This window comes from Chrysemys picta, chromosome 9 (genome assembly GCF_011386835.1).
Source record: "Chrysemys picta bellii isolate R12L10 chromosome 9, ASM1138683v2, whole genome shotgun sequence".
In the NCBI taxonomy this organism is placed as follows: Eukaryota; Metazoa; Chordata; order Testudines; family Emydidae; genus Chrysemys; species Chrysemys picta.
In genome coordinates this window covers 28,555,024-28,568,351 of record NC_088799.1, presented here as the reverse complement: position 1 = coordinate 28,568,351, position 13,328 = coordinate 28,555,024, and the positions used below count along the sequence as shown (strand labels likewise).

Genomic DNA, 13,328 nt, shown 5'->3' with positions numbered 1-13,328 from the left:
GAGAATGGCAGTACTCCCTGTCAGAAGCATAAAAGCGGTAAACTTCTGTTGTCAGATACTCATTGTCCAACCATTATCATCTCATTGTAATTGATATTAGTTGGCTCAGGAGAGCCTATAATTAAATAGCTTTGTCTCATAGGTTGCTCCCAAAGTACCAACTGCTGTGTTACACCATCAGCATAGCTCTATTTTAATGCTTCCTTTCAATTTTATACAGCACTGAAGGTGCTGGATGAGACCTACCTGGGATTTGGTATTGTATGTGGAGGTGATTAGTTCAGATAGACGTTATAGTGGTGTGTCTCAATACTTCATCCATAAACAACCCTGAATTGCTACCTTCACTTCTCAAACTGTTCCCCAGTTGCCAAATTTATCTGCTGCTATTTGGGTCTTTCTCTTAAATCTACTGTAATCACAATATTTAGATAACTAAATCAGCAAAATAAGTTAAAGATCACATCTATAATGTGTTGCACTTAATATAGATGATTTTAAACATAGTATTCTTTCCCTGTGCAGAAACTTTATCAGTTGTTGCCATGGAATTGGAGCTAAGGGATTTCCTTAATGTTCTACCAGAGGATGGGACTGCAGCATTTTTCCTGCCACATCTACTTCAGTGCAGCAAAAGGAAATTGGTGACTTAAACACAATGCAAAGTGTGGACTTGAAAGCACTGGAATAAATAGGCAAAACTAAATGGTGGAATTGTACATGAAATATTGTGGGAGTCCATCTACTTGCAAACTACCTGGGTATATTGTAAAAACTGGCCCCTCTGGGTTGTGGCCTTTATTATATGGTATAATGCAATGACAATCACCACTTGAGGTTGAGTATCAATTTTGTAGATGAAAGAAAAGTGTTTCCAGTGATAAAATGTCACTGATACTGGCAAATCGAAAGAATCCCTGTTTATCCTATGGAACTGAATATTGTGGTGTTCAGCCAAATAGTTGATGGAGTTCAGACATTTCCTGAATGAGAATGTAAATTCTTAATGGAGAAAAATATAGCCAGAAGGAATATTGTACTACTTAAAGTTGCACACAATTCTATCCCACTGTAGTGTTCATGTAAAAGTGAAGCAGGGAATGGAAGCTGTCACTCTTGGATCCTGTGTCTTCAGCTAGTTAGGCCCCAATCCACAAAAATAGGTAAGCTCCTGGGTGTCTTTAAGCATGTGCACAGTCTCATTGACTTGTTCTTCCAACTGGAATTTCTAGAGACTTATTATGTGCTTATAGATATGCACATGCTTGAGTAGTTAAATTGAGTTCAGGTTGGAAGAACAAGTTAAGGGGACTGCTTGCATGCTTAGAGTTATGCAAGACTTTGCTGGATCAAGTCTTATTCATCAAGTGTGTAGAAAGTGGTTCCCAAGAGAAATAACTGTTTTCTGTAAGTAGGTGACAGATGTTTCGGTAAGGCGTCGCAGATGTTTTCTGCTGTTAGTGATGGGAGAAGAGGAAACTATATTCAGTCTCTAATGAACAACAAGCATCTTCACCTCTGGTTCACTTCTTTCCAGCTACATTATTTTCTAGATGGACCACCAAACTACCTGTCTGATGTCTTTGTTTTTACCGTGTATTTTGAAAAGGGGTCTCTCAACTATAAGGTCATTTTTCCCCCCTCTGTTCTGAGTGGAAATGCCTTGGTCTTTCAACTGCAACAACTACTATCAGGATGATTGTATGAACAGTGATAATTAAAGTTGAGTATTTCATTTTAATTGTATTAAACTGTTTTTCCAATATTCTTCAATAGAGAGAAGAGTTCTTTTATACAATGTTACTAACAACTCTATTCTAAACAGCTGTGAGCTAATTGCAGTCAGACTATCACAATAAGGATCAACCATCTGAGAATCTAATTAGCTGACAAATTGGATTTCATATTGGAGTAGAGAGAGCCTAGAGCGCTGGGCTTGGGGCAAGATTTGAGGCCTAACCCAGAGGCTGTGAACCAAGGTCAGGCCACGTATTAAAGCAGATACTTACACGTCCACTGTCCAGTACGTGAACTTGGCAAAGTTGTTGCTAGTGTACTAGCAACTAGATATTTACATAAATATATTCCAGCTAGTACAGATACATCCCAATCTAGTACAAGATAAGATGGTTTGACAAAATAATGAATAAGGATGTTTTATGCAAGATATCCTGAACAAGGGGAGGTAACAAACAGATGTAATGAAATACATAAGGTGGTATGTAAACTATATTCCAATTGTTTCTCAGCCTATAAATTTCAGGATACTTTGTCTAAATCCTTTGTCCAGCTGAGGGGGCAGCTGAAAGTCCTGCTGCTGATTGAGCCGAGTCCATTGTAATAGGCATACACGTGTTAGTGTACCTGTAACCATGAAGCCTGGGCACTAGTACCGTTCTTCATTGACAATAAACTTGGCCGAGCGCCTTCGTCACCAAACTGTGCCTGTCTTTCTTTGAGTGACATCAAGGTCTGCTGAATTAACATGTTGCACTGTCTCCAAGGCCAGAAGTACTGAGCAGCCTTAACAGCGTTACCGAGGCAACGACATTCCAGCCTGCAGCACTTAACAACACTGGGTAGTACTATCGAGGTCTGCTGAACCACTTATCTGTGCAGAGCTGGACAGCACACTGAAAGAACACACACATGGAAGCCAACTGACAACACATGTAACCAGTCTCACAAAAGCACTGACATTGCTTAGGTCTGGTCTACACTGAAAACTTACATTGACATAGCTACGTCTCTCAGGGGTGTGAAAGATATGGCTGTCAGGAATGTGAAATTTTTCACACCCCTGAGAGATGTAGCTATGGCGACCTAATCCCTGGTGTAGACAATGGTAGGCCAATGGAAGAATTCTTCTGTTAATCCACCTCCCCAAGATGTGGTAGCTAGGTCAACTACAGCAACGGGAGAACCTCTCCTGTTACTGGAGTGAGTGAGTCTCTACATTGAAGTGCTACAGTGGTGTAGGTGTAGCTGCAGCTGCGCCACTGTAGTGTTTTAAGTGCTGGTATACCCTTAGACTCCCAAATGGTCATTAGAAAGTATCCTTTAGATTCCAAATACTTAACTTAGGGCTTATCTACATAAAACACTTCACTGCAGACACTCACTGCAGCAATGGGAGGGGTTCTCCAGTTGGCGTAGGTAATCCACCTTCCCGAGAGGTGGTATCTAAGTCAACAGAAGAATTCTTCCAGCAACCTAGCACTGTCTACACAGAGGGTTAGGTCAATTTAACTGCATCAGTCGGGTGTGTGGGTTTTTTCCAGTCACATAGCTGGGTCGTTGTAACTGTTGAATGGAACCCAATCCACTAGGTGCCCTCTGAGTATGCCTGACAGATCGGGTCCTGCCCGTGATTTCAATAGCTGAATACCTTTCTTCCCTGGGTATGTGAATAGCTCTGAGGCTTAAGTAGGAGATAGGCACATGGATGCCTAGAGGGAGAAAGATAGGCACCCATGCCTGCTCATGCCCAGAGGCAGAAAGATAGGCACCCAGGGACCTTTTACCTTGAAAAACTTAGGTGCTGAGTGAGCACCTTCAGTGTTGGATGGACATTTTGTGGATCATAGTGGAGCCAAAACTGGGAGTTAAGTGCCTAAGTACTCTTGTGGATCCCACCTCACCTGCTTCTTTATCAGTTCATTTCCAGTGATGCCTAAGACACCCGTGACTCTTGAACTCTGGTGAAAGCAGCTGGGACAGAACTCTGTGAAACAGATTTTATGTTTTAATTTGTAGTCACACACTGCAGTAGGGTTCACCCCACACCAGGCCCTGAAGGGGTTAAGGTGGCTAGGTTGGCCAATTAACTGCCTAGCCTGCACCTGGAGGAGGAGCCAGGAGACATGAGGACTAATGAAAGGATGAAGCTCACCTGGACAGGAACAGACAAGGCTTGTATAAAGCAAGGTAGCTGAAAGCAAAATGGGACTGCAAGGAGGAGGGCTGTAGTCTCTGAGGCTAGGGAGAGAGGGGAGTTTGGCCTAGAGGGAAGGGAATACCTGGAGGAGAGTGAGGAAAGAGCTCGAGGGGCATTTTAGGAAGCAGTCCAGGGAAACAGCAGCAAGGTGTGGGACAGAGCAGACCTTAGCTGTTGCTTGGGTGTCTGGGGTGGAACCCAAAGAAAAGGGAACCCAGGCCCAGGCCCATCCTTACCAGCCACTAGGAAGTTGCACAGGCTGGGCAGTGAATTGAAAGATTGCCTGGGACAGCCAGTACAGAGAGACTTTGGTACATATCCGTGTCTCCTCACCCAGGGGAAAACTACAGTGTCCTGGCCAAAGGGCCAAGCCACAAAGAGGGAGCCATCAAATCCTGAGACCGAGTGAGCACCCAAAGGAAGAGGCATTAGACTGGCAGAACTAATCCCCAGCATGAGGTGCCCTAGTGGTGAGTAGAGCATGCCGACACACAGATATACTGGGAGTTGTGATAAGTGCTTATTTACATATACTAGTTATTCAGGGGTAAATGACAAATGCCACTCTTATCAGAAGTAACAGAAGCAGCAAATGGCTGTACCAGGAACCTCTTTTAATGTTCAGTGGTCAGTTATACAAGAGGGTTTTTTATTTATGCAAAGAGTAATTTATAGGCTATGTATTCACATAGCTGTTCCAAACTATGGCCCATGTGTTATCAGGGTTCTTCTTGGTGGGCCAAATGAAGCCTTTTGTGAACCAAGTTGAGAAAGGAAGTGGTCCAGATGTCCTTTCTTAAGAAGTGCTTCATCAATTGAAGACTTTGGAGAATCCTCACGATGAGTCAATTCCTTCATTCTGTTGTGATTTTGTGTGTGAACTATTCAAACATCCTTGTGAAGAAAGATTGTTGCTCTGCAAAGGGGAAAAGTGTTTCTGTAACACCTCTTATCAATGCAAAAAGCTATTTTTGGTTTGTAAGATAAGCCTAACACAAAGTGATTTATCTCCGCGCACCCATTTTTGGAAGAAGTTAGGTGGGATTTTGGATTTGGATCCTTAAAGTGCTGGGAGTTCAAATTGACTCAAGTCATAACATACAACCCAAACTCTGTATCGTTATGAGGGATCCATTTTACTACATAGGTGTGTAGGGTAAAACAGATTTTACATATCTCACAGTATATTGTGTAAATCAACTTTTACTTGCTGTACAGGTTTGGTATAAGCTATACTTGTACTCTGTTTTCTAAACAAGATTTATTTACAAAAGTTAGATGCATTTTCTGGTATTCAAGCTAAATTATGTACACATTTAAATATCTCCGAGAGACTAACATGGCTACCAATCTCCTCAAAAACAATGAGGAGTCCTTGTGGCACCTTAGAGACTAACAAATGTATTTGGGCATAAGCTTTTGTAGGCTAAAACCCACTTCATCGGATGCATGGAGTGAAAAATACAGCCAGCAGTATATATATTTTATAGCACATGAAAAGCTGGGAGTTGCCTTACCAAGTGGGGGGTCAGTGCTAACGAGGCCAATTCAATTAAGGTGGAAGTGGCCTATTCTCAACAGTTGACACGAATGGGTGACTATCAGAGGGAAAACTACTTTTGTAGTGCTAACGAGGCCAATGTGATTAAGGTGGCAATGGGCGACATCCAACCATTGACAAGATGGTGTGAGTATCAGCAGAGGGAAAATTACACTTTTTAGTGACCCATGCACTCCCAGTCTTTATTCAGGCCAAATTTGATGGTGTCCAGTTTGCAAATTAATTCCAGTTCTGCAGTTTCTCGTTGGAGTTTGAAGAAAAAAATTCTTCAACAAAAAAACTTCAAAAACAGACTCCAACGAGAAACTGCAGAACTCTAAGGTCCACAAGGACTCCTCGGTGTTTTTATTTAAATATCTATGACTTTTAAGTATAAATCAAGGGTTAAAGATGTTTTACTATCTACTTTCTGGTATTTTCAATTGCGGTGTTTACTATAAACTCAACATCTTTTATCCCTTTCTAGCACAGGAAAGTTTTTAGGAGTGCTTTTTTAAAAATGGTGCTCATTTGATTTCAAAATAAGATTTAATTATTCCTCAGATATCTACGCATGGTGTTTGTTTTAAATAAGAAAACTTGTTTTTAATGAGGGCCCATTCTGCAAATCCTTTGTCTTTTATGAGCAATCGCATGTGAGACAGATTTTTGTCTGAAGGATCAAATCTCAACTCTCATATATCTGGGGAGGGGAGGGTGGATAGGAAACTTCACTACTACCTTCCTTTTATTATGTTGATGGCCAGCCTTCTCCTTAACTAAAATACCCTCCCAAGCATAAGAGATTTTTCCTGTTTCTTTGATCTGTTCTTCTGCCCATTGTCATATCCTGTACCTACAGATCCCTCCCAGACTTCATTTTCTCTAGTTTTGGGGGGGGAAGGATGGGGGTGGGAAGGGGAATCAGGCTTTTTGTAAAACAATTGTTTTACAAGTTCTATATTCTTTACCTTCCAGGCCCAGGCCAACGTTTTCTATATGATTAACACTCCCTTATGAAACCTTACTACTTTTAAAAAATAATTTTAATAGGGGCTTTTCAATTTTACATAACAGCTATGGGGAAATATTTATGTAAAATGCCTGTAATACTATAGAAATGGCATTACTTAGCTATTGCAGTATTCTTTCTCATAAATAAGAGTGAACACTGAAGGGATAATGTTTTTATTCTCACTTTCACCGGTGTGAATCTGGTATAATTTGACTGCCTATGGTCCTAATTCTCTAAACACTTCTCCATGTGAGCAGTTCCATTGACTTCAATGGAATTATGCATGCATGTAGGTAAAGATCATGTACCTTGGTAATTGCAAGAATGGGGCCTTTGCCCAGATTCACAAGTGTAACTGAAATGATGATCTAAAGTGTATTTTTACACTTAAGATCATAATGCATGCCCTGTTGTTTGTTTTGTATTACTGTAGTAACCTCTCCTCATATCCTTTTGATGTCCATAAGAGTTAGCAGGAAGATTTTGATAAACCTTAATTGTAAAAACTTCATTTAAGAGTTTGGATTTTTGTTAGAGATCATTAGAAACCAGGGTAACATTTTCAAAAGGGCCTAAATCTCACTGAAAGTCAATAGGTTTTAGGTGACTTGGGCACCTAAAACTAATCAGCAGTGCTCATGAAAATACCTTTAAAATGGCACATTTTATAAGACAATTCATGAATTCTATGTGCTCCACCCAAATATTTGACTTTCCTGTTTACAGTAACTTTTTTCTTTTCTTTTGGTTTAGAACTATAGTAATATATCTCACATTTGGGAATAAATAAGCTACAGATTGATTGAAGGTTTCTGGTACAGGGCCAGAAATAGAAATATAAGTTTGTGGCCAGTGGAATTGTACGTGTTCAGCTGCTTGTGGAATCAAGCCTTTTATCAGCGTTAGTTGCCCCTGCTTACACATGGAATGAGATTCTCACCCCTACTCTGGGCCTTTTAATGCCTGAGAAGACTGTCAGAAAGGCAAAAAGAGGATTTAAAATCCTGTGATGCATCAGGGAATTCCTCCCTGGATGCAGGAAGTGAGAACGACAGCTGCAGGCTGTGTTCCAAGGCTGCCCGTGTAAGTCTTAATGTAGGGGTTGTGCTGGGGCAGGGCCTTGGCATGAAGCACTGTGGAGATTCTGGGCAGTGTTACCCATATGGCAACCCAAGGGAGCTGCTGTAACTTACTGTTGGTATGATAGTGCCTAGGAGTCCATATTGAACTAGGCACTGTACAAACACAAAATAAAAATGACAATCATTGTCCCAAAAAGCTTACTTAGATAACCGCCCCCTTCTCTCCTAGGCTGTCTAAATTACACTGGGGGCTGCGCTGGCCCAGGTTTCTAGAGCACTCCAGAATCAGGAGTGCAGGGGATGCTTAAAGCTACCTTCTCTCTGGTTGTGAATTCTGTGCTACACCTACAAGAGCATAGAATTTCACCCAGGGCTGAATTTGGTCCTTTGTAATACACTTAGGCCTTCTCATCTCTCTTCTTCCCCATGGGCCTGATAATCTGCTGCTCAGCACCTCTCGGGACATGCCCTATATTCAGTAATGCATCCTTAAACATGTCCCTCTGATTGATCTAGGTTAGACATTCTTACCTTCTTTGGGGAGCACTGTGTAGGTAGCTTCCATGCCACCATGGATATGGTCAGTCACATGACAGTGCAGTAACCAGGTGCCAGGGTACTTTGGAAACATTTCCACAGTTTGAAATGTGCCAGGGAAAAGGTCAAAGACATCGGCCCGGTACACTCCAGTTTGCTTCAAGGGGAAAAGTAACAATAGCAATTACACCCATGCAATGGATAAATACACAGTGCTGCATCTATAGATGGCTGTACAATGGGCTACATTCTCCTGAGGTTTACATAGGTGCTCACTCTCTCTCAGAAGTTATTCAGTGGTCTTAACAGGACTTCTAATGGGAATAAGATGACAAAGTTTTGGCCCAAGATGTTAGAGAGACAAGGTGGGTGAGGTGACTTCTTTTCTTGGATCAACTTCTGTTGGTGAGAGAGACAAGCTTTTGAGCTTACACAGAGCTCTTTCTCCAATATGTCAACTCCAGAGCAGCCTCACTTCACAGATCCATTAATTCATACATTCATAGACCTTCCTTTCAAAATTTCTAACTAAAAAAATGTAATTGGACAACTGTGTGAGGGGGTGGGGGGAAGCACAATTTTCATATCTTGAGTGTGGCAACTTGGAGATAAATTATGGAAGTAGCATGAGATATGTACCTATACTAAAATCTCATTATCAAACATTATCTAGCCTTCCCTCATACAAAGGTATTTTGGTCTCAGCAAATATTTTTTATATATAAATACTGTAACTTGTTCTTGCAGGACTGTGGTTTAAGATTGTAACATCCCATTCCCTCATAATCCTCATGAAAAGAGTGAACACAGTAAGAAATGAACATAAAATTAATTTTACCTTATAATCAAAGCTATGGCCATGGAAATGTGCTGTATGCATGTCTACTTCATTCCCCATTCCCATCAGGTACCAGCTTACTTTGTCTCCAACATGCATTGTAAGACCATGTAAGTTTCCAAACAGTTTTCCATTAATGGCTGGGGAGAGGGGGATACAAAACACATTTTGTTTTGTTATCTAGGTTTTAATGGCAGAGGAATTTGAGAGTTTAATGCTAGTGGCAGACAACCAGAACTACTTTGAATGTCCCCTTGAAAAAAATAAAGGCACTGACTGAATGTACTGTCCCTATCAAATAAGGAAACCTATGAGGATAGGATCTGATGATGATATGATACATCCCACATTTGCTCAGTGGGAAAAGAGAGCTCTACCCTAGCATGGGGCTGATACTGTGAGGTCTTGTGAATCTTCAACTCCTGTGGGACACAGAATCGAAGCTATCAGGAGATGCTCAGTACCTTTCAGGATTAGGCCTTATATTATCATTTGGCCCAACATGTATGCTTGTTCGATGAAATTTAACAATTTAGGTTGATTTTAGGGATTAGGATTTCAACCTGGATAACTTTTTTATGGGTAAAAAATTAGAATATGATAAAACCATATTTTATATTTCAGTATTTTTATTTAAATGGAACTTAAGCATATGTTTAAGTGCTGTCCTGACAAATAAGGGTTCTTGCCTGTCTGAGTAAGGCTTGGGCCCAATAACTGGATATCCATTAAAGCTTGGAAAGTCACATATGCACCCAGAACCAAAAGATCACAAGACTTCTATGGCTGTCAAATTTGTTTCTGATTTCAAAGATACAGTGAAATGAAATTGGGAAATGTACCATGCATTTTATTGCTTTCAATAAATTCCTCGTCTTCTTTGTTTACTTTGTCTGGATTGGCAGAATAAGTTTTGATATTTTCATCCAAGTACCAAGACTCGTTTTCATCAAAAATCATAAAAAGAAGAGCAAATTCAACTCTCTTTTGCAACAGAAATTTGGGCAAATACTGCTTGGGACACACGACAAGCGTCCCTATTAATCCACTGTAGGTATCCTGAAAACACAAAAACAAAATTCTCATGGGTGCCTTATCTAAGTAGAATGAGCTTTAATAGCTGACTGAAATACTCATTAGTAACAACAACACTACTGAGGCTGAGAATGCATTATTGTTGGCATTTGGTAATTGACAATTGAACAAGGAAATGTCACAGATAAAGAGGAGGGTTATTCATTTAATCCTGGGGCAGCACAAGGTGCAATACAGCATAAACAGCAACTGTTTCTTCTCTCCGTATATTGTAGTTGTTGCTCGAGTTAATGTTACAAAACAGCTTTAATTTTAATCCTGGTTTAACTTGCTTGTCTCTCTTTCCAAAATTCCTTAGAGATATTTTTTTGTACTTTGTCTCCATTCAAGGGTGACTTCAACTAAACACATATGCAATAACCTCTGTTTTCAGATTTATTTATTTATTTTTGGCACTATTGTGCTCACTTTGCATGTGGCATTGTGGCAGTTTTCCATGCAAATGACCAATTACATATTTGCTCCATTAATTCTCATCAGAATTAATGGAATCAGCTCTTTCGCTTTCAAGGATTTTTAGGATGGTTGCTTTAAATATTAGTTTAGGCTAACCAGTACATAATAGCAGGAATGCAGTGAAATTACAAACCAGTAACTCAGTATGGAATTATTATGCCCTTTAAAGTAACAAGTCTGTCTAAATAGCAGTAGTAGCAGGGGCTTTGGTTTGATCAGAGAAAATGGAAGAGTTCAAACTCCTTTCCTTTTCACTGTAAAGGAATTTTTGTTTAACTGTCATTAGAAATGTACCTTAACTTTATCCACAATTGAGTAATAAGCCCAAGGAATACAGGAGGGATCTCCTTTCCCAGAACCAGATCGGTTAGGGATTTTCCAGACGTATGTTCTTGTTTCACCTGAATTAAATAGATATTAGTGTATTTTAAAGGTGTATTCACTTTGTTCACCCTGTCCACAATTTTATTTATTCAAAGATACTGATGGCAAGTGATTCAAAGGATGTTGTCAAGGATTTTAGGTCTAAAAAATTGATCAAGTTGATGGGGTTCTCCTCCCCCCCACCCTCCACTTGACAATCAAATCATGCTTCACAGGACATTTTAACAAACAACCTAGTGCAAGATACAATTCATTGCCCTTCAGGAAAAGTTATCATCTAAGAAGTTGTCCTGAAGCAGATGGTATTTTAATTTACAGTTTATTTTTGCCGTGAACTTCCTCTTCTTGAGTGCAGCTGTGGCTGACTCATTTATTGTTATTTCCCTTCTGCGGATACCTGAACTCTTGCTCAGATCCCTTTGTGTGATGGCACTATTCAATTCTGCCACTTCTTAGCAAAGTAACTCTGTATTCTATGAAGAAGACAGAGAACCCAGAATAACTTTTGAAATAACATAGAAATTGTATAGGCAAAATCATGCTGTTCTTACATGGCCAAATCTCCTATTTTCTTCAATGGGAGTCTTGCCTGTTTAAGGACTGTGAAATGTGACTGCAGGATCTGGCACTGTACTTCTAAGGCCAATTCTAGATTAAAAAGTTAAGTTGACCCAGCTATGTCGCTCAGGTTGTGAAAAATCCAAACTCCTTAGTGACATAGTTAAGCTGTCCTAACCCCCAGTATAGATAGCACTAGCTTGACGGAAAAAGTCTTCTGTTGACCTAGCTACTGCTTCATGGGAGGTGGATTAACTATGGCAGGGGTCGGTAACCTTTCAGAAGTGGTGTGCCGAGTCTTCATTTATTCACTCTAATTTAAGGTTTCACACACATAGATATAGATATAGATTATATATATATATATATATATATATATATTTTAACTAAACCAGGTGTAGGCAACCTATGGCACGCATGCCGAAGGCGGCACGCAAACTGTTTTTCAGTGGCACTCACACTGCCCGGGTCCTGGCCACCGGTCCAGGGGGCTCTGCATTTTAATTTAATTTTAAATGAAACTTCTTAAACATTTTAAAAACCTTATTTATGTTACATACAACAATAGTCTAGTAATATATTATACACTTACAGTAAGAGACCTTCTAAAAATGTTAAAATGTATTACTGGCATGCGAAACCTTAAATTAGAGTGAATAAATGAAGACTCGGCACACCACTTCTGAAAGGTTGCCGACCCCTGAACTAAACTATTGTTGTATGTAAAGTAAATAAGGTTTTTAAAATGTTTAAGAAGCTTCATTTAAAATTAAATTAAAATGCAGAGCCCCCCGGACCGGTGGCCAGGACCCGAGCAGTGTGAGTGCCACTGAAAATCAGCTCGCATGCCGCCTTTGGCGCACGTGCCATAGGTTGCCTACCCCTGGTACTATGGCAACAGGAGAATCCCTTCCATCACTCTAGTGAGTGTCAGCACTGAAGTGCTATAGCAGCACAACTGCAGTTGTCCCACTGTTGCATTGTAAGTGTAGCATAGCGTAAGATGCAGTGCAATAACTGTAAATGAGGAGCATTACATGCTAATTAACCAGTAGTTCTATGAAAATATTATAACTGATTGTATTTTCATGAAAGTAATACCAGCTTAGTAAAATTGCAGTGGCTGAGCAGAAGAAGGGTTTTGTTTTGTTTTTTCCATCCTAAGCCTTATTAACCAGCTTGAAGTTTGCTGTGAGCATAATGATATAGTAAGTGATATAGTTTACCTGGCGGAGTTACAGCAACAGTGGAACTGTCAGTTTTCACTCCGTGGGCATGTATAGAATACGGTCTCGTGGCCAAATTCTTAAAAACAATTGTAACTTTGTCACCAACGTTTGCGAGAAGCAACGGACCTGTTGGGTTGAAAAGAAAGACAAATCTTTCCCGGCTCGAAAGATGGTCATGCCAGTAAAAAGGCCACTTCTTGTGTAGGGATATTAAAGAAGGTACTAACAGTGATTCCCCCAAGTGACAGTGACCCCCCAGTAATTTGTCCCCCAGACTTTAAAATCCAACAGTTTCACCAAGTACAAAAATCTCTTGGGTCTTCTGTTAAAACTTGTAAGCTACTGTCTGTAGAAACCATTGATTGTATCTGTCCTGTGAAAGATACTTTATCACTATGTAAAACTTACAAACAAGTTAATTGACTTTGTTCTTGAAGTAATTGATACAATGTAAACAAACGCTATAAGCCGTTAAGTGACTTTCACATCATTGTTAACAGCAACGGCTCCTAGGAACAGACCCCCACCCTCTGTGATTAAAGGGCCAGGAGTCTCAAATGAATTAGCACACACCCCAAAAGTGGTGGAGACAGTAAATTAAAATATGGTTAAGATATGGAATGTATGTTGATGAATGCTTGATGTACATGAATGGTT

General features: G+C 40.1%; 2 protein-coding genes across 2 annotated transcripts in view; one reads left to right on the top strand and one right to left on the bottom strand.

The window, feature by feature from the left end:
* Positions 1 to 2,439, top strand: part of HPS3 (HPS3 biogenesis of lysosomal organelles complex 2 subunit 1) — a 38,346-nt gene extending 35,907 nt beyond the window's left edge. The window contains exon 17 of the mRNA XM_008176744.4: positions 526 to 2,439. Coding sequence (XP_008174966.2) covers positions 526 to 653 — 128 coding nt within the window. The 3' untranslated portion in view covers positions 654 to 2,439. The remainder of the gene's footprint in view (positions 1 to 525) is intronic.
* Positions 2,440 to 4,530: 2,091 nt separating this feature from the next.
* The window catches only part of CP (ceruloplasmin), a 36,974-nt gene continuing 28,176 nt past the window's right edge, over positions 4,531 to 13,328 (bottom strand). Inside the window, exons 14-19 of the mRNA XM_005312912.3 lie at positions 12,669 to 12,797; positions 10,795 to 10,901; positions 9,792 to 10,008; positions 8,950 to 9,089; positions 8,106 to 8,268; positions 4,531 to 4,853 (exon numbers count right to left, since the gene is read on the bottom strand). Coding sequence (XP_005312969.2) covers positions 4,819 to 4,853; positions 8,106 to 8,268; positions 8,950 to 9,089; positions 9,792 to 10,008; positions 10,795 to 10,901; positions 12,669 to 12,797 — 791 coding nt within the window. The 3' untranslated portion in view covers positions 4,531 to 4,818. The remainder of the gene's footprint in view (positions 4,854 to 8,105; positions 8,269 to 8,949; positions 9,090 to 9,791; positions 10,009 to 10,794; positions 10,902 to 12,668; positions 12,798 to 13,328) is intronic.